The sequence below is a fragment of the Sphaeramia orbicularis genome, chromosome 7 (genome assembly GCF_902148855.1).
Source record: "Sphaeramia orbicularis chromosome 7, fSphaOr1.1, whole genome shotgun sequence".
Lineage (NCBI taxonomy): Eukaryota > Metazoa > Chordata > Actinopteri > Kurtiformes > Apogonidae > Sphaeramia > Sphaeramia orbicularis.
This window is the reverse complement of record NC_043963.1, coordinates 20,933,920-20,954,558: the sequence shown is the minus strand read 5'-3', so window position 1 is coordinate 20,954,558 and position 20,639 is coordinate 20,933,920. Positions and strand designations below refer to the sequence as shown.

Sequence of the window (20,639 nt, the reverse complement as noted above, 5' to 3'; positions counted from 1 at the left end):
TTGCTGATCCACTCAGGTGAACTACATCCAACTTTAATGTCGTCATTTCACACCCACTATCGCTGTCCCTGACCTAAGGCACGTGCGCTTTGCATCAGATTCCTTCGCCTGCGCTCGGAGCGTCATTGCGCATGCGCGGCACCAACCGTGTCATCATCACCATCCCAGAAGTTGTCTGGTACCCTGATATCCAGGCTCTACGTCTACCATTGTCAAATACAAGGACACCCGCTCCAACTGGCAGACGCAGAACCGACCCTCCACCGGACAGGACCCACTCCACGGCACACCGCGGTGAGTAAAGCTGCGCGTGGAGCTTTAACCGTCCCAGTGTGGCGTGTCCGCCCCACACAAAGAGCCCCCCCCCGCTTTGTTTTTATTCACAGCTGAATTTCTAAGAGAAGCTGAGTTTGTGTGAAATAATATAGCTATTTTCTCGAGTGGGCGAATGTTTATCCTAGGCTTCCGCAGTCGGTACTGTTACACTCACACCACGGGACGCGCGTGATAACACAACCCGCGCGACACGGTAGTTCTCTGCCGTTGGTTCATTCAAGCGGCGTGGAGCGTCCGCTATTTTTATATCCACGTGTGAGGTCGGCGAGGCTGCCCCTCGCGCATCTGAGCCGGCGGCGGTGTTCACTGACGACCCACTGTGGGTCTGTTACTCTGGTGGGGTCGGCACCGAGCCAAAAACCGCAGGTTTTTTGACCCAGAGTAGCTGATCGTGGACCGCTGCTGTGATTTCCACTTGGGCCAGAAATGTATTTAATGTGTTATCTACCCTGTCCAGAGCAGGCATGGGCTCAGCCCTCTGCAGCAAGATCACAGGGCGACCCCACGCACTGCCCACCCTGTCCACTTAGTCATATTGTCTCCAAACAGCAGGAGCTACACGTTATCTATTCCAGTTTTAACACGTGTAGCAGATGCGTGTACTGAGTGGGTTACACTGAGTACAGTTACTCTGCTTTACACTCAGTCTGTCATTTTATTATGCACTTTTTTTCCAAGACTCTGTACAGGAGTACAGTATAGGATGAAGTCCTGTGGTCATTTTGATGTTTTTCATTTAATGCTGTGAACTTTATAGAATCATTTTTAATATTAGACAGAAAAAAAATAAATTTGCAGCTTATATTTACACCATCTGTGTGGTCGTACTGATTGAAAAACACTGTATGACAAAGTTTTCAAGATGTGTGTCCTTTTGCAAGTGACAGTGTTTGCTGATTCGGTGCAAGGTTTTGTGGTAAGTGTGTACAGTTTTACCCTAAACATGTGATTGTTTCAATTGTAATAATCAGAAGAAACCGCAAAAAGAAAGTGACCAAAGGCTGTTTTGTAACTGTGGTTGCAGAAGGTGAGATCTACCATGTCATTTTCTATTCATGGTGCCAGGGTGACTTGCACGTAGTAGAAAGATGTGCGCGGTCTGTGATCATGCACGCTGACGCCTGCTCCAGGGTGTTGTTTACTGAACTCTGACCCCTCTGAGTTACTGAGAGTGACAGTAAAACATCAGTTAGTATATGGTAGAGCCGTTGGAAAATGCATCCAGCTAGTGTGTGCATAATTTATTTGCATGTTTACAATGGTGAAGTATTCTTGCATCACTTCCACATAAAAACCACAAGCTTTGCATGACATGAGTTGACCTGGACATGTACTGGTGCCGCCTATCCTGTTGTTTTTTTTATTGGCATAATTATATTGAAGGTGTGGTTGTAACCACAAAAAGTACATCATTTTGCAACTTTTTTTATATGTTGCAAGCTGCAAATGTGCAATCTTTAATGTATTCATTTATTTATAGTCAATCAAGCGCTGTCTGAAGTGCTTCCTACCCCCTCCTGTTTCAACACCTCTCAGCTTTTGTCATCGTAAACAAATGGTCAGACCCTCATGTCTGAATGCAAATCCGCTTTATTCTCCTGATTGCATTTGAATATGCCTAATGTCTGATCTCTTTTGGCCCGCTGCATAATGGTGTCATTGCTGGTTCTCTTTGTTGACCTGCTTTCTCAGACCCTCTGTGTTTCTATAAACTGAGCATATACCATTAGAAATACCATTTCAGTGAACTTTGGACAGGAAATTGAGTGCTTTCCTCAGCAGTGTCCAGAGGGTAAATGTGGGCAGGTGTGAAAAGTATCTTGCAAAGCTCATTTTCATTTTTGAGTCAGAAAACCTGATTTTTATCGAATATATATATATATATATATATATATATGTATATATATGGTAGCTAATAACTCGAAGAATGTCAGTTGAGCCTGAGGTTAAAATATAGGTACAGCAAATGAGTGGAGACTTGTCAGTGATGTACTGTCGGGCTGCATGTATGAGTGTACATAAGCATGGTAATGATTAGAGGAGAAGCAAGATATGAGACAAATTTATGCCTGAAGTTGTTACTCATTATTTGGCTTGCCACTTATCACCATTTCACTGATAGAAACTAATCGAAAAAAGCAAATGGAGCGCATTTGCATCTGTATTCAGACTGGAATGAGGAGGTTCCTGGTTACCTCCGCCAAGGAGGTTATGTTTTTGCCAGGGTTTGTTTGTCTTTGTTTGTCTGTCCGTTAGTGTGCAACATAACTCAAAAAGTTACGGACAGATTTGGATGAAATTTTCAGGGTTTGTTGGAAATGGGATAAGGAAGAAATGATTAAATTTTGGTGGTGATCGGGGGTGGGGGGGCCCACGGGGGGCGCCACTGATCAGCCTTGGCGGAGGTCTGCGCTCTCCGAGTGCTTCTAGTTTACTCTGTTTCCAGAACCTGGGAAATAAAGTGAATTAGTGTGAGGGGAGGTCTACAGCCAAGCTCAGTCTAGAGGTTAGAGCCTGAGTACAAGTGATCTTTATTGAAGTCACATTTCCGTTGGGAAATTTGACTCGACAGACTTGATTTTGGATTAACTTGCATGCACGAGCTTGTGGTTGGTGAATTTTGCCTTGTGAAGTATTCAGACATGTTAAAGCTGTGCTCCCTGTGCCCCTCAGTGGGTTTCCTGCGTGGCTGTGTGTGAATACAGGGCAGGACATGCACAGCTGCCCATGTTTGAGCCAATGACTACGTATGTGCACATGTCTGAGATGCTTGCAGAGTAAAGTTTAAACATTGTTTTGTCCTGTGACTTTTAAGTGGTCATTAGTGCTAAGTTGGTTTGTATTACATGCTCATTTAGTTGAGGAGAGAAGATATATGGCCTGTAATATGATTTTAAAAGGGCACATGTAATAAGTTGGAGGTTGTAACCCGTATAGAACCTGAGCTACTAAGCCAGACAGATACTGAAAGAATACTACCCCTAATGATCTGTCAGCTGTTTCATAAACTGTAACTTACAGAACCATGAATGCATAGATATTTGTTGTGACATTTTGCAAAGCCTCAGATGTTGAAACTATTATTTGTTCTTAAAGGGATGTCAGGTAACTCCAGTAGCTGAAGTCTGTGTGGTAAAGGGAGCATTTGTTAGTCCTGAATGAATGGCCTCATTGAGAAAGTCCTTCAGGAGTTGCCCTGCTTTACTGGCATCCCCACACAAAAACAGACACCTAACTAAGCTCCAGTACTCAACAGTGGGACCTCAGGGGACATGGCAACATTAGGCCATTCCCACTGTTGAAGTTTGATCTTGATTAAGACCAATCTGTGTATCACATTCCCCCTCTGTCTCTGTTCCATTTTAACATGGCTCAGTAATATGTTATGCATTCGTCTTTGGCACTTCTTAAGATCAGAAATTAAAATTAGGGCAGTGAGCAAAGTAGTTCTCACTTTGTTAGTCAATTTGAAGAGGCCAAAGTTCCCTTTTTAACTTCCTTTTATTGGGTTTTCCTCATGTTGCTCAGGCTCCCTGCCCTTTTTACCCCCCTGTTCCTGCACTTAGAGTAACTGAAAGGGTGGGTACATCCACACAATGTGACCCTCATTCTCCCATGTTCCCAGGAAACTCCAGGTCTAGATACGTGTTGAACAAATTAACAGAATGGATTTATAAGTGGGAATTAATAATAAATGATTTCATGGCTTTCAGCATTGATGTATTTCACATACTACAGAGTGTGAGATTCATTCAAAGTGCAGGTTTTGGCAACAGATTCCAAACAACACTCCCATCTTTTCTAGTAACACGACAACTCCAATTATGATGTAATGTCGGCTGACATCTTTCTGATCTGTTATAGGGCATGGTTTATGGTGTCGGTAGATATAAATGCAAAGAGGGCTTATAAAAAAAACCTGAAAGTGAAATAGAGACTTGTATATGTGTGAGTTTCTTAATATAGCTAACATGCAAAGAGGTCACAGGAAGAAGTATAATCAGGTCACTTAGACCAGCAGTAAAAGTGTTTTTTCTCTGCACTTTATCTTCAGTAATCACATCAGTTTGAGCCATCATAAACAGAAGGGAACATGGAAATTACATTTTTTAAATTTAATAATAACCATGTAGACTTAATATCTTCCATAGAAGTGCTGTAACTCTTAGGGATTGGGAGCTGTTTCTTTTGGAAGTAAAGGAAAGTCAGGCGGCATCATTACCCCTGTAGTCATCACATTCCTCCCAAGTACAGGAAGGCCAGGTTGCGATGGATGTCAGGACTCAGTGCTTAGCATCCTGCTGCTGTAGTTTGGACATATACCCTTTGCGAGTGAGGATATGTTTTTGTTAAGATTACACAAGGAATTGTCTCTCTGATTTTCATGAAAGTTAATGGTAGGGTAGGGTGTAGGTAGAGCTATGTGATAAAAATCAATATTAAAATTAAAAGTTAAATAACTTTTGGTAGGTAGTGACTAGACCTTGATCTTTTCTCATTTTTTGCATCAGCTGAGAAGCAAAAACTTGATTATCTAATTCAATATAGTGTCCAGCTGCAGGCATTGCCCAAGGACAAACCCATTAAATTCTGGAACAGATCCAGAGAAAGGGACAGATCCTGCATTGGAATGACAAGACAGTGGATGGAGATGCATGTTATCACAGTCCCCCCTTCTACTTTTGTTGTTTTCTGGTTGTACCTTTTTGATCTGGAGCTTTTTTCATCATACTTTTAGTTATTTTTGCTGCGACAGATTAGATTCAGTTCTATGGTTTTGGTTAATAATTGAGAGAATATACTTGTCTTTATACAAGCATGTGATTGTTTGCATAGCTCAGTCTTGGTGAGGTCATTAAAGGAAGGTCAACTTGCCAGATGACTTTGTGGGTAACATGAGAGGGGACCTCAAGGCTTATTCACTGGCCCTTGGATGACCTGTTACTACAAGAAGTTTAGTCTAACTTGAAAGGTCCTGATAAATTATAGCCTTGGCTTTAGCGTTTATGCCACTGTGACATTTATAGCAGTTGGATTTAATTGCATTTCTCTAGAGTTTCCAGGGGGATTAGTTCCTTGTCCAGTTTTCGAGGAGGGCTTATGCACATTTACATTCATTATATGCATTTTAAAACAAATTCTGTGTTTAGTTTCTTTTTTTGCTTTTTGTCACGTTGTTGGATGTGCTTTTATTTGATGGTGGACATCAAAGGGCAGACAGGAGGGGGAGAAACAGATGGAAAGAACTTTCAACAAAGGTCACCCACCCAGGAACTAAACTGGGGACGTTGCCACTCAACTACCAGGCCAAGTTATCATGTGTCATTTCTGTATCTATGAAATCAACTGCTCTGGTCTGGACTGGGTTGCGTGTTGAGTGATTGTTGGAAGTTTGGTAATTCGACATCTGCTGGCTTTCTGACAACGAAAAGTAATGTTTCCTGCCAAGTAAGTACTCAGGCACACACCTCTCACTCAGAGTTTTTGTTTCCGAGGAGGTGTTGTGGCTTAAAATGTGTGAGTTGTCAAGATCAGGTGCACACAGAGTACGGGACGTTTCAAAATAAAATATGGTTTGTCTCTCAGAGTTCGTGTCAAGGTGAATCCACAGATGGCAGTTTTGTTGCTCGGTTTATAGCTACTAATGTGCATGCGCAGTATCTGACGCCATAAGAAAACTGAGATGGAGGAAGTGAAACACGCTTTTGCATGTATCTGTCTGCTGACTCTTGGGTTTCCTACATCATCTGTGTGTTGTGTTTTAGCCCTTAGAACCAACACACATCTGTGTTTGTTGACCGCAGTCAGATATGTTGGAGTCTGATAATAGAACACAAAGTAATTGAGCAGCCATAACAATAGGCTAATTCCACTTGAGAAAACCTGAGTTTGTGAGAAAAGGCATTAAATACACATAGACATTTCAGGAATTTAGTTTTGTGTTGGTAAAACTTATCTCATGTTGGAGGGAAAGAACAAACACTGTTTTTTTGCTGTCATTTGCTAATAATACCAGTGCACTGCCCACTGCAGTTTATGATTCACACCATCAAATGAAAAAGGAGCTGCGAATGTTGCATGTGCCCTTTAGGATGGGAGCTATGGAAACTATAGATACACTTAAACAGCTGGTCTTTGTGTGCTATATTTACTTGTGAGTCATAGATATTGCTCCGTGTGTAACTTTATAGTACATGTCATAAGGCCACATTATTTTTATACAGGTGAAACAGTGCTGTGTTAGTCTGAGCTTGGTTTTCCAGGAAATGCAGCCTGTGCTCAAATCAGATTTAGTGAGTATATTAATGTCACCCAGGATAGAAAAATTCCCCCCCCTAAAGCAACCTGACAATGAACACCCACACGGTTTCAGTGAAAACTATTGAGTTAACAGTATAACGTACAGAAGGTGGGTGCATATGGGAGCAGAGTAGAACCAGTATAAATGACAGTGTGTTTTCTTCTACAGCAGACCTGTGCCTGCATAGAACTGTACCAGACAGCAGAGACCATATATTTCACAAGTGAGGCTCCCAATTAAACTTCCATCCAACTCCAGAAGGACACGAGATGCATAAGGATATGTCAGTTTTCACCCCCAGAATCTCCTTCAGCTGGATCCACCATGTATCCTGCTGCTCAGTTCACTAGTTTTGTGTGAAAAGCATTAATATTTGTCTTGGCGCAGCTGTTGGGTGCTGGCGTCCAGTCAAATCTTTGCTGTAATCTACTGCGCAAAGAACCAAAACATAACATAAAACCAACAGAACTGTACACAGAGTTGGAGGGTTAATTCACAGAAGCTAATACAAGCCACAAGTCTAAAGCTGTTAAATTGAGTGTAAATAATGAAGGTTTGTGACTTGTATAAGCATGATCTGAAACTGCCTTGACTGAAGTGAAAAAGTAGTGTCACCATTACTGTGCATGACATGAAACATTAAAAATGGAGGCATTGTAAAGCTGTTTAAACACAGGATGTACGTCACTGAGTTTAGTCACCATGACATATGCAGTATTTAGTTAATGTTACATCAGGGCAAAAACAGGGTTAGCTGAAGCTCTCACTACACCGTATACCTGGGAAATATGTTACTATGATGACAAAACTATGTCTTTATAATTAGTATGATGAAGGTCTTGATAGTTAGTATGATAAAGGTCAATCAACTTTTACTTTAAAGATTAATGGCTGATTTGTGTTGGAGTAAAAGATAAAGAAACCAGATAGTTAATTGTGGTTTTAAACATTTTTTTACTCTTGGTACTTGACAAACACTTCTACGAATCTGAGGGTGGAATAAGCTAGTCAGCATGTAAATAGCACACCGTTCGGGCCTTTTCCTTTGTAGCTTAAACCAACTAGATATATCACACTAGGTATTAGGGCTGGGAATCTCTGGGTACCTCATGATATGATACAGTACGTGATACATGGCTCACGATAACTGTAATGTCTCAATATGGCGATACTGCTATTATTGATAGGCTGCTCTTAATAATCTACGATATATCCGTGTGTTTATAGGGGTGTATACGTAGGGGTGTGTTCCGTAACTACCGTAACTGGTGTAAACCGAAAGTGAACCTTAACATATTTTGAATGTCCGATCCCCGGCTACTGTGCCTCTGTTGTATGTCGGAGCTTACACAAAATTTTCACAACTTCTAACCTATATCGACTGAGCCTCGTCCACTACTCTATGGGCCTCCCGGGAATGCTGGACCCCATTCATTTGTCATGTTTGCACCCCAGTGTGACATACAATGCCGTTTCATGAGATCAGTCTCATTTTAAACTCATTCAGAAAACATGACATCTCATGTCACTCAAATGTGCATGTTTGTTGTGCTGCCCGTGTATCGTACTTTTGTGAGACAGTTCTTACTTCTTACATACTGCAAAGTCCTTTTCCAGCTTTGTCCCAGCCACAATATAAAAGCCAAAGTCAGTCCACACTTTGGATTTAAATGATGCCGGTGCATCTTTCACTTTAACATAACAGCTCCAGTCCACCATATTATCACCATTGTTTGTTTTTTCTTCTTCTGTGACTTGGGCCCAATTTTCAGCCACTCATAGGAAGAGCGCCCCCTGGATGATATGTAAAACAGTAACTCGACTCACTAAGGGGGAAGTGAAAGTGACAGAAGTTTATAGTGGGTATATTTTAATAATATTTTTTTTTAAAAAATGCTACATGGCGAGAGCGCATTGATAATCCATCGTAAGATTAAATATTGCGATAGTTTGCCTTATCAATATTTTGTCACACTCCTAGTAGGTATAGCTGCCCTGTACTCACAGGGGATATGCCTGTGGATGCTGCAGATCGATCTATCATGTGCTGTTAAAACAAATGAGCATTGGTCAGATATTTGTTGTCAATATTTAGGGAAAATCATACTGTGATAATTATCATTGTTCTTTCATCATCCAGCCCTGTTCTTCTCTGAGTGTCCTGACACTTCCAGTGCATAGTCATGCTGATGTGTTAAGTGCATACTGACCCATTTAAAATAATGTAATGGCTATCAGCAGTCAAGTCTTATGTCCTGCAGCCACTGAGCAGAGTTAACCAGTCACTGCAACAGCTGACAGAGTAATGATTAGTGCAGTGTGCTTGTTTACAGCATGATGCAGTCTAAATGCCTTGTAGGGGAGCAAGGCGTCTGGTTGTTCATTAGATCTGACCTGTGTATCTTACTGACTCGGCCTACATTATGCAGTCTTCTAATTGAAATAATGTGTTCCCAACAGATTAAAAAAATGAGGATTCTGTCTTTGATTTTTCTTCCATAGTATTATTCAGTCTTGTGTAAAATACATGATCACTGCACAGATTCAGTGTGAAGTGACTTGTTTTGTATTTGGAGTCCATTTAAGGCAAATGGTCCAAACAGTGGCAGGGTTGATATCAGAGCAGACCATAAATAGCTCCTCTTCTCTTCTGTGAGGCCTAAATCGAAAAGAGGACATTCAGATGGAAACATTCATTGATGATGCTCTGGGATTTCTTGCTGTTTTTGGCAGCTCAAATTTTTAACCAAATCCTACATGTGGTTGATACATGTGGTAAATGTTCAGTCAGATTGCCATGTGGCCTTTTACTGTGAGATGATGTTGAAGTGCCAGTGCTTCCCCTGAGGCTCAGTCACCTGATCAGGTTGTAGACCTCATTGGTATTTGTTATTTTTACATGCTGTTTGCACACTGACGTTTATGTAATGACTCATGCAGTTAGTTCAAGGTCATTCTTCAATGTAGCAGTGATTTTTTTTTTTTGTGGTCTTTTATTGAAATTCAAGTTTAGATGTCAGCTTTTGCTTCCTAGTTCCAGTGTCACAAAGTTCTTACTAAATGTTGTAAGGTAAGCAGCCAGACGGGCTTTTCTGCTGCTGGTATGTTGGCGTGAAGCCTGGCACAGATGTTCTGTCTCCTAATGTTGTAAAAAAAGGATCAAAAACACCGTAAATCTGCCTCCTTCATTCCTCTTTCATACACCTGTCCTCCCATCTCCAAACTCGTCCATCTTTTATTGTGTATTTATTTCAACACCAAATTGGACAAAATGGGAAGCTGCAGAAAAGTATGAAGTATGTGTTATGTACCTTCTTGTACCATCTGTCTGTCTTCACTTATATTTACAACCTCTGTCTCTGCTCTTTGTAGGATCTGTTTTGACTCCAGACCTCCATCGTCCTCTGAAGCCCAGCGGTCCACCAGCAGTGTGCGTTTGACTTCCTCCTCCTTGCTCCTCTTCATCAGCAGACATGCCACCAGCGGTGGGCGGCCCTGTGGGGTACACCCCTCCTGAAGGGGGCTGGGGCTGGGCCGTGGTTGCAGGGGCCTTCATCTCTATCGGCTTCTCCTACGCCTTCCCCAAGTCCATCACAGTCTTCTTCAAGGAGATCGAGGCCATCTTCGATGCTACACCCAGCCAGGTGTCCTGGATCTCCTCCATCATGCTGGCAGTCATGTACGGCGGAGGTGAGTGGTATATGTGTATATTCTTTGTAATCGGTACACACACCCTTTGCGTTATTACAACACTGAATCATGTTGGAAGAATTTTGGCGCAGTGACAACAAGTCAGACCAAAAATAAGAGGCCATTTTCCCCTCTGTTGTAACAAAGTCAGTGACTGAACAGCTGTTTTTTGAGTCGGTCCAAAATCCCCAGAAATGTTTTTCTTCACATCCAGCCACAGATGCACATCATAACCACATCCACAGCAATTTAAACGTACTTCTCATAATGGACATTTTCAGATTTTTGCCTCCCATAATACCTCATCAAATTGATGTAGAGGAACACACAACTAAAGATAAATGTCAGATGGAAAATGTGTCATTTTACTCACAAGAATGTGCTTCTCTGTGGTATTCTGACACCAGAAACTTATCAAACTCACTGAGCTTGTACAGTTGTGTATTATACTTAATTTCATACAAAATTAAAATGAATTTAATGCTCAATTTAGTGTTAAACTGTGAAGTGTAACTTTATCAAGTGGTTGTTGGTGTTTTTACATATGAATGAAAAATCGTTGCTGTAGGCGGGTTTTTGTTAGACTTCATGCTTCTTATGAGGCTTTACCTCTTGCTCTTTCACCCTTCACTGAAGCCAAACAAAATAATCACAAACCTTTTTTTCCCCTGCGCTGATTTTTCTCTCTCCCCAGTTGCCTTCCTTATTCTCCCTCATTTAGTCAGTGCTTTCTCACAGCTTTAATAACACCTACTGGTGAGCAGGAGACAATATGTGCATCTTTCAGGAGCTGCTTGTGCAAACACATCCGTTCTTAATATCCAGGGGACAATATTTTGTCAAAAAAGGTACAAATAAAATTCATGGCTGGTCTAATGTGACTTACCATGCCTGGCTTTGTACACAGTTTGACATACCTAAATATGATTTAGTATTTTTATATGATACACAGCCTCGAAAAAAATCTCCCAATATTTCCTTAGACCGACTTAAGCTTTCATTACAGCTCACATTCGCCATGGTGTCATTTTGGTAAGTATATGCAATGTCACAACATTTATTTGCATAATTTTTCAGATATAATGTTGCTGATCCTAGACCTGACCAACTGAAACACGCCCAGATCATAACTGCCCCCACAGGTTTGTACTGTAGGGACTAGTCATGACTGGTTATCAGTTCATTCACCTCTCCTCTCACTCTTAATACATCCAGTCCTATCTTTATGCTACCTAGCAAATCATCTGCATCAGTTAGGGTTAAAGACCTTGTTGTAACTGAAACCTATTAACTATTTGACCTACTTGCTCAGTTAAATCCAGGTGGTGGTGTTTTTTAGGCTGTGTACATTTTTTTATCATATCATGCAATATGTTTAATCACAGCAGCTAATGTTTTAGTAGTCAGACATAATCCTGTCTAGGGGACTAAAAAAGCCAATCTTCTGTATCATCTATAAACCTACTGTCCATGACTGTTAGACCTCATAACCCCTCTCCCATTTAAACTGATAATGTTTTGCATTATGAACATACATCTAACTTCATGCTTGATCTAAGGTTGGATAATTAGTAACTTCCATTAGAACACATACAAAGGACTTTTCACTACTTAGGATCTTAAGCGTAGAGAAGTGGCGTTTACTGTTGCCATGACAAAAAAACTCAGCTGTGACCTAATTTTTTACAAGTTAAAACCAGCCTTTCTCCTACGTGTGTTTCTCACTCTGCTGTAACCGCTTTCTTTCCATTTCATTAAGAAAGGATTCAAGCAAGAAGTCTAATCCAGTTTCAGATAAGATTTGGTTTCAGATCACCTTTCGCTCGTTTTGTCCAGGGACACAAAGCAAAATGTTTCCCATCCCTCCCTTCATCCTTTTCACATGGACAGCCTCATCTTCTGGGTTTCTGTTGCCATGTCTCTCTGCACGCCAGTCTGTAGTCCTTTTTTAGGAGGATAGACTTTTAGGAAGAAGACCCACTGAGAGAAAAAAAGAACTGAAACAGTGAAATTGCATAACAGGAGCCAGATGTTTATGAAGTTTCTTTTTTTTCATCTGTGAATTTCCTTTATTTTCCCTTTTTTTTCACACCTCTTTCATAAGGTATGATGATGTCACTGCCTGATTGTAGTATGAATGAAGTTGAAGGGTTCGTTGGCAAACTCTGGTTTAAAATAACACAAACTACAGTACAGTAATCACTTGATACACATGGGGCAGGGCACGTACACATACTGATTTCCATGTAAATGAACCTCACATGGTGATTCACTGTGGTCAGATGACGTTACGGATAAATGACAAATAGCAGGAACCAGTTGAAGTGTACACAGGATGTTCTTCACAGACATAAAACTTCATCAAGCACAGGAAGTAGAAAGAGTTACTCATTTGAAACTGTCCCTGTGAGTATTTTGACAAAGGAAAACAGCTTACGCCTAAAGAAGGTACTTTCAAGATCCATTTAAACAGAATATTAAATGTAGTATAAACATTGCAGTGTCTGGCCAAGCATACTCCCTCTAATTACTATATTTATCACAACATCTGATGCAGCCAGAAGAATGTGCACCATTTTTGAGTATTTTTTTAGCACACTGACCCTACCCTGTTTTCAAGTGGTGCATCTTTCCCAGAGGGACCCTCTCCAATTTGGCCCTCTATATTAGTTTGGGAAATAAACAAAAGACTCCCGCTTTAGCTCAATAAGTCCAATATGATCTATCTGCTGTTGTATCAGAAAAAAAAGTTATGGTTATCTTAATCTTTTCAAAATGCAGCTTGTATTATTCATGGATGATAATTTTTTACTTGATAAATTTAGCTTTTATTTATGGTAACACAAAGCAGGATATGGAGCTGTAGGATACTGATTAGTAGTCAGGAAGACAGATAAGTCATATTTGGAATTGACATTTACTCTACATTTGCAGTTTGTGTCTTTAGTATAACATAATGCAAGACTGTGTTGAGAGCCTAATAATTGGCTGTTAAAGTAAAAAAAAATCACGTTGAGCCAAAGGATCTTTCTTTTCCTGTTTGTGTATTATAAAGACAAAAGGCTCAAGCTGAAGAAAGACAGACGTTCATGTGATGTGAGTCACATGACGTCACATCACCCTTTGTAAATGTAACAATCACCTGGGCTTAAAACATTCATGCATATTGATATAATTCGATATGAAGTTGCTGAGTAGTTGAGCTTGGATTCATTACTGAGAAAGAAATATGAAACACTGTTACATAACGCTATTGTTAAAGCCGGACTCTGTAGACAGCAAAGATAGAAGCGTACATTACTGTTGGAGAAATGTAATGGATTCCTAATAACCATTGGGGCAAATCCAATCAGCTGTTTCAGAGGTGCGAGTACCACATGACATCTCCCATATGTTCAGTTTTTCTGGTTCAACTGACTCATCACCAGCTGCTACCCTTCTTCAGAAGCATACAGAGGGGGAAAGTGTTGGAGTACCTACTAAGCTGGTTCAGTTTAGACATGTGTTTTCTCTCTTGTGCTGATCTTTGATGCAGTATCATAGCTTTGTCTTTTTTCCACTCTGTGTTCATTCTTTTACGAGAGAGAGAGCAAAGTAATAGAGGCAGGCATGGAACAAATCGTTTATATAATATCTCCGAGGACACTTCTCACTGCCCTCTTTGTGTTTGCCAGAGAGCAACAAAGACTGTCACTGCTAATTTGTTTATATGTGCATGAGTGTTGGTTGGTTGGACGCACTCATTCCTGTCCTTGTACAGATTCACATTTGTTCTCTGCAGAGCTGCCACACGAAATACCACAAAGTCTACACATACACAAAACGTACCTTACACAAAGCCTCCTAAGCAGGTCCTGATTGACTCCAACGTGGAAACCCACCAAAACGGGCTTCAAGCCAGGCGTTCACAGACACAACACAGAAACAAGGTGTCCAGGAGGAATTTAGTGTGTGCGTGAGTGAATGTTCATGGTTCCAGAGCGCCCCCCAGGCCTCTATGGTCTGCTGCCAAGTTTCAAGGGTAAAGCCGCTCTGGAGGGTCAGTATGAGGGGCCCGGGCAGGTTGTGAGGACACAGATCCCTGGTGCATTGTTACCAAAGAAGATGTTTAACCCACACAATCATTCATGTTCAGTTATCTCTGCTTTTTCTTCGCCTCTTCTTCCTTCAGGTCACTTTATGTAACAGGTCAAAACATGCAAATTATTTGTATTCAGGCTCTCCTTTATCTAATTTCTGCCTTCTCCATGAATCCGTTTCTGTTCTTTCATGCAGAATAGTTGCACACTGAGTTGTAGGTTCTGCAGGCTTTTACTTTGTATTCCAGCAGAGCCAGTGTCACCCTGGATCCATGTGAAGGCCCATTCATTGTGAACTTGGCACGGAGGCTGAGACACGTGGACACTTCTCTTTTTTTTTTTTTTTTTTTTCCTTCCTCCATCTCATTTCTCACGCTGTACATAATTTTCCAATCAAACCACTCCCTGACATGTACCACGTTTTACCGTGCACTGCTTGGATTCCTTCTTCCGTCTCCGTTTTCATTCCTCCATTCACACTTCTCTCCCCTCATTCCTTCCTCCTTCTCCGTCCATATTTCATCTGAGCGCTGTTACACAATCACTTATTGTCCCCTTTAAATTTATATCGTCATAGCACCACCTTTTGGTGAGGAGTTGAAATGATGAGTCAATGTTCAACAGCAGGATGGTGAAATAGACCAGTGTGTCTGTCAGTATGATTTCATGCATATGATGTAAAATGTGCATATACAATTGAAGATAAAGTTGTCTAAGCTTCAGTAGTTGTTTTGTTTTTGTTGTTAATTTTGTATTTAATTTTTTTTCTAAATGTGAGGCACCATAATAACATTTAAGCAAAGTAAACAAAACCACATTTGTTTATCCTCAAAATCCTGCATGTAAATATTTGTCAGGTCTTTCTTTTGCTACTCTATCATTCATCTATCAGTGATAAAATATTTACTTTATTAATAAATTAAATAAAAACTGTATTTTTCTGAAAGTGAACAGAACTGATATTTAACAAAATAAAATCAATCAGTTAAAATGTTATTAGCTATTTAAATACAAAATAATTAAGTGTCAAAAATAATCATCAAATCTCTTCCACACAATAACGGACATTTAATATTCTGGACCCTGGGCTTTAAAATAGACGTGTCATTTTCTCTCTAGAGTTACTCCTGAAGGCTTACGTAAAGGTGATATAGTATACCTCTTGAAGATTTTCCTGGTTGCATGTTAACTAAAACTCACTACAAACAGTCCCTATTGCATTTAGAGGAAAATAAATGATAAATTACTCTTCATGGAAAATGTGACTTGTTGTCTTTGTCTACAGGAAAGTGAGAAATACTGTGGAAATGAGACTTAATCACAGGAAACTGATTTTGGAATGGGGCTCCTTTGCATTTTCCCTGTTATATTAAAGCTGAAATTCTGTGTATAATTAACTGAATGTTCACTGTCTAATGCATATTTGTTCTATGGAAGTGTAAATATGATTTTTTTTTTTAAAACATGTATAAAATAACTGTTTACAGATTCAACAGTGCTGTGGTCTCAGTTTTGTACATTTACATTGTTTTCCTTTCATTGTGTCCAGGTCCAATCAGCAGCATCCTCGTGAACAAGTTTGGCAGTCGTCCGATCATCATTGTCGGCGGTTGTCTGTCAGGGTCAGGACTAGTCGCAGCCTCCTTTTGCAACACTGTGGAGCAGCTCTATTTCTTCATAGGTGTAGTAGGAGGTCAGTAGTTTGTCATCTCCAGCTTTAATGTGACTTGGAAAATACATCCACTCTGGGTTTAACATGCTGTCAGCTGTTGCGTTCATTAATTTTGTGCTTGTTCTGGTCTTTTCTGCCTCCTTCTGTAGGTTTGGGACTGGCGTTCAACTTGAACCCAGCTCTCACTATGATTGGTAAATACTTCTACAACCGCCGGCCCATCGCCAACGGCATCGCCATGGCAGGCAGCCCTGTCTTCTTGTCCACGCTGGCTCCTCTCAACTCTTGGCTTTATGATGAGTTCGGCTGGAGAGGCAGCTTCCTCATCCTCGGAGGACTTCTTCTGAACTGCTGTGTGGCCGGGTCCCTCATGCGTCCCATCGGACCCAAAACACCGCCACCTAAGGCCGACACTGAAACCGGAGATGGCAAGATGATTGAGCAGCAGCCTAAGAAGACGGTGCTGCAGACCATTAACTCCTTCATCGACTTGACTTTGTTTAAGCACCGTGGCTTTCTGCTGTACCTCATGGGTAACGTGGTCATGTTCTTCGGCCTCTTCTCTCCCCTCGTCTTTCTGTCCAACTACGCCAAGAGCAAAGAGATCAGTAAGGAAAAAGCCGCCTTCCTGCTGTCAGTTCTGGCTTTCGTTGACATGTTTGCCCGGCCCTCCATGGGTCTAGTAGCCAACACCAAATGGGTCCGTCCCAGGGTGCAGTACTTCTTCGCAGCTGCTGTCCTCTACAACGGAGTGTGTCATGTGCTGGCACCGCTGTCCGTGGACTACCTTGGATTTGTGATTTATGCCATTTTCTTTGGTTTTGCTTTTGGCTGGCTCAGTGCAGTGCTGTTTGAGACACTTATGGACCTGGTGGGGGCTCAGAGGTTCTCTTCCGCTGTAGGACTGGTCACCATAGTGGAGTGTGCACCGGTGCTGCTGGGGCCACCGCTTACAAGTAAGATACCCAGCATGCCTTGGAGTCAGAGTGTTGAGGGAGGCTTTAGCTTGAAAAACTAAGCAGAATTTATTTGTATTTTCTTTTTAGTCCTGGTTTATTTAGTTTACTGGGTGTTTAAGTAGTTTTAGTTTGAGGAATGAACCAGTTTTTGTTGAGTTTTTATTAAGTTGTAGTGTTAAAGCAGTTGTTGTTTCATGTATTAAGACAAAAACCTTGATTTGTAGAAACTGAAAAAGCTTAGATGAAAGAAAGCATGATGACAGATATAATTAAGCTCACATCAGGCAAATGATTTTATTTTTTTGTACCATGATCCTTTACATTTTGGGGTAAATTAAATTGATTTTTACCTGACAATCTTTTTCATTTAGGTTCAAGCTGCATTGTTCTCATGTTTTTATTGCAGTTAATAAAGTTAATTTTTTAACTGCAAGTTTTAGTTTTCATTAACTATTAGGCTGGAGGTTATCATTTATTTATTGTATTTTTCTAATAATCCTCTTCTTTAATTCCCACACTTGGATCATTTTGTAGTTTTTGTTACTATTTCTAGCAGTAGCAATATTTTAATCACTGTTAAATACTAAGATGTGAGAATACAGAAACACTGCTAAATAGATGTCAGCTGAGGCTAGAAACATGAGTACTCACAGGAGCAGACAGATTCTAAATGAACCCAAAGTGAACTTATTTAAAGGGTAAAGTCAGTCTGGTGGTGCAGACGGTCATTGGGTTACTAAATATGTACTCAGACCTCTCTTTCTCTCTCTTGTTCACTTCCAGGTACTTTCTATAACTACTACCATCACTATGACTACACTTACATCACCTGTGGCATCATCCTAATCATCTCCAGCATCTTCCTCTTTGTGGGAATGGGCATCAACTACCGCCTGCTGGCACAAGAGAAAAAAGAGGAGGAGAGAAGAGAAAGAGAAGAGCCAAAGGAGGAACGCACAGCCATGTTAGCACCACCCTCACCTTCAAAATCAGATGAGGAAGCAGACGAGAAAAACGCACCTCCAGCCGTCACACTGGAAAACGTCGCAAGGATGGATGAGGACACAGTATAAAAAGTCAAACCGGACTCGAAGGACCCACACCGCATCACACACCTCACAGAAACACACACATGCACACACTTGACATGTTGCAGTTACTCGGTACAACCACAAGCCATCTAGAGAGATAACATTTGGTATCTCGCACACAAGCCCCGAAGCCATAGACGCAGTTAGTTTATCGTGAAAACCTGAGACCTGCTGCTGTGACGTTACGCTAGTCGAGCAGCGGTGCACCACGTTTTGACCTCTGGTATTTGATGTGCCTTTGGTAAATTTGAGTCCTCTAGGAGCACACACCGGCTTACATAAACACCACATAGTAGACGCACAACAGACAGAGTGACTGTACTATGATCATCCGGTTATGAGGACTTTATTCTCAGGGTCTTGAGCTGCAATTTAGGTTCAGAACCTTTCATACCCACACACACAGATCTCCAAATCTGATTTATACAAAGGAAAACTCAGATATACTGTCACTTATTTCATACACACTGACATTGTTTCACTCCTTAAGGGCTGGACACAAGTTAAAGGGACACATCCATATTCAATATATTTATATTTGCAGTGTTCACATGTTAACTTAGAGTGTTGCATTAATTGCACTTCCAGGTCGTAACATTTATGTTGAAGAACACAAAGAATTAGACAGTTTTTGAAACAGAAAATATGGGGAACATCACCTCAACACGGGGAAAATTACTTTTTACGCTGGGAGCAGTAGTATTTCTTACCTTTTTTAAAGTTAAAGTGGTAAAATAATGAACAAAAACTGAACAAAATGAAAACATCAAAAAGAAGAAAGTGAACCACATGAAGGAGAACTCAGGCTAGCACAGCTCTGTGGCCTAAAGCAACAAGGTTACAATGCAACTTAGCTACAGTTTAAAGGGCGCTGCCGGTCGTGTGCTTGTACATAAATGTGTGTCCACTGTGTACCCTCTCCACACACACCGCCCAACAGAACAGCTCATCATACACTGTTGTACTGATAAAGATGAGACTCATTTCAACAAAACACTTGAGCAGTTCCACTCCACTGCCCCACCGATTATCTGCTGTGTAAGCAGCAGGATGAGATCTCTCACAGTATTAAATGACACCACATGCTGGTTTGTGGGGAATAACAGGCAGTGATTGTAACAGAAAGATGACTTTACTGGGTACTCGTGCTTCAATATGCCCTGCTGTGGTGCAAAACCCAAAACGATTTTTCTCCAAATTGCACAGAGTCCTATTTTTTTGTCATCTTGGGTTTTAGGAATCACAGCAAAATCTAGTGTTTTTAATTAATTGTGAATAACACAGTAGTTTACAGTGATATCAAATGTGTGTTTTGAAGAATTCTATTTTAGCTCACTGTATGATTACAATCTGACTTTTTTTGATGGTTTTAGATGAAGTGTGTGAACGAGAGAAGTTGTATTTGTGTGTGTTTTAAACTGTAGCTGCGCTTCATTTCATTTGTGTTTTGAAGTTCGGTCATCGCAGTATCATGAACTGTACAGAATGTTTCATATCACATGGACAATGTTGAAGTTTCAATCAGATCCTTTCTGAAAAACAGGAAGCCGTTGATCATTGATTGGTCAGCAGGAAGCATGAACTGCTGATGTTCACAGTAGAAACTTGTTTACCAGCAGCAGACTAGAGGGAAATAAAAACACCCACTGCTCTTCTTCAGCCTAAATAAGCTTTCATTCTTTTCCTAATAAATAAATAAATAAATGGAGGTTTTTAACAAGGCTTTCTTGAATCTTACCAGTTTAGCATTTTAAATGATGTCAAGATTTGAAGAATATTTTATTTCAATGAAAAATACATTTGATGAATGCACATTTTTTCCTGCAATGAAACACTATTGTACCATTTCAGAAAATCCCTGGTGATGTCCAAATATTTCAGATTTCACAAACTATGTCTGTTCCTTTTATTAACAAATTTAGATATGTTTAAGGTGACGTTACTTTCTGAAAACTGTTTTAAAAGGTTGTACATTTACTCTTTTTTTTTTAAATGTTGTTACCATGACCAAAATGAAGTAAAATTTCCAGTAAATTAATTCTGTAAATGTTCTGAAGTAAATTTTGGAAAAGAGATCGGGGTCTCCTAACAACCCAGCATATGCCAGTGGGAACAGAAGTCACTTTAGGTACTATTGGGAGAATTATTTCCCTCTCGTTCCAGCTGAAGTATGTACCTGTCCGTGTCATTACTGTAAGTTTGACGTAGCTGCCTCTGATAAAAACGAACAGGTTTATATTTGACGGGAACGAGCAGAGGAAGTACTTACAGACTATCTCGGTGTATCCACATTCCCCTGCTCAAAACTGAATAAAACCGACTGAAACACACAATCACCCAACATGTAACTTGTGAAAACAAAAGGTGACACATTTAAAGACTATTGGAAATCCATTTCATTAAAAATCGGAATGTTAGCATTTTGTAATGCAGGTTTTTTGAAAATGGTACTGTACATTATCGCAGCAACTTGTGTTGTTAAAACTGAACAAATTATTGTGTTAAGTTTCT

The 20,639-nt window shown here is 40.5% G+C and overlaps 1 protein-coding gene across 1 annotated transcript; it reads left to right on the top strand.

The window, feature by feature from the left end:
- Positions 1-136: 136 nt before the first annotated feature.
- On the top strand, positions 137-20,358 carry LOC115422407 (monocarboxylate transporter 1-like). Its single transcript, XM_030138739.1, has 5 exons — positions 137-294; positions 10,010-10,327; positions 15,956-16,099; positions 16,228-17,034; positions 17,821-20,358. The coding sequence occupies exons 2-5, from the start codon at positions 10,111-10,113 to the stop codon at positions 18,108-18,110; spliced, it is 1,458 nt and encodes a 485-aa protein (XP_029994599.1). The 5' UTR covers positions 137-294; positions 10,010-10,110; the 3' UTR covers positions 18,111-20,358.
- The last annotated feature ends 281 nt before the right edge of the window (positions 20,359-20,639 follow it).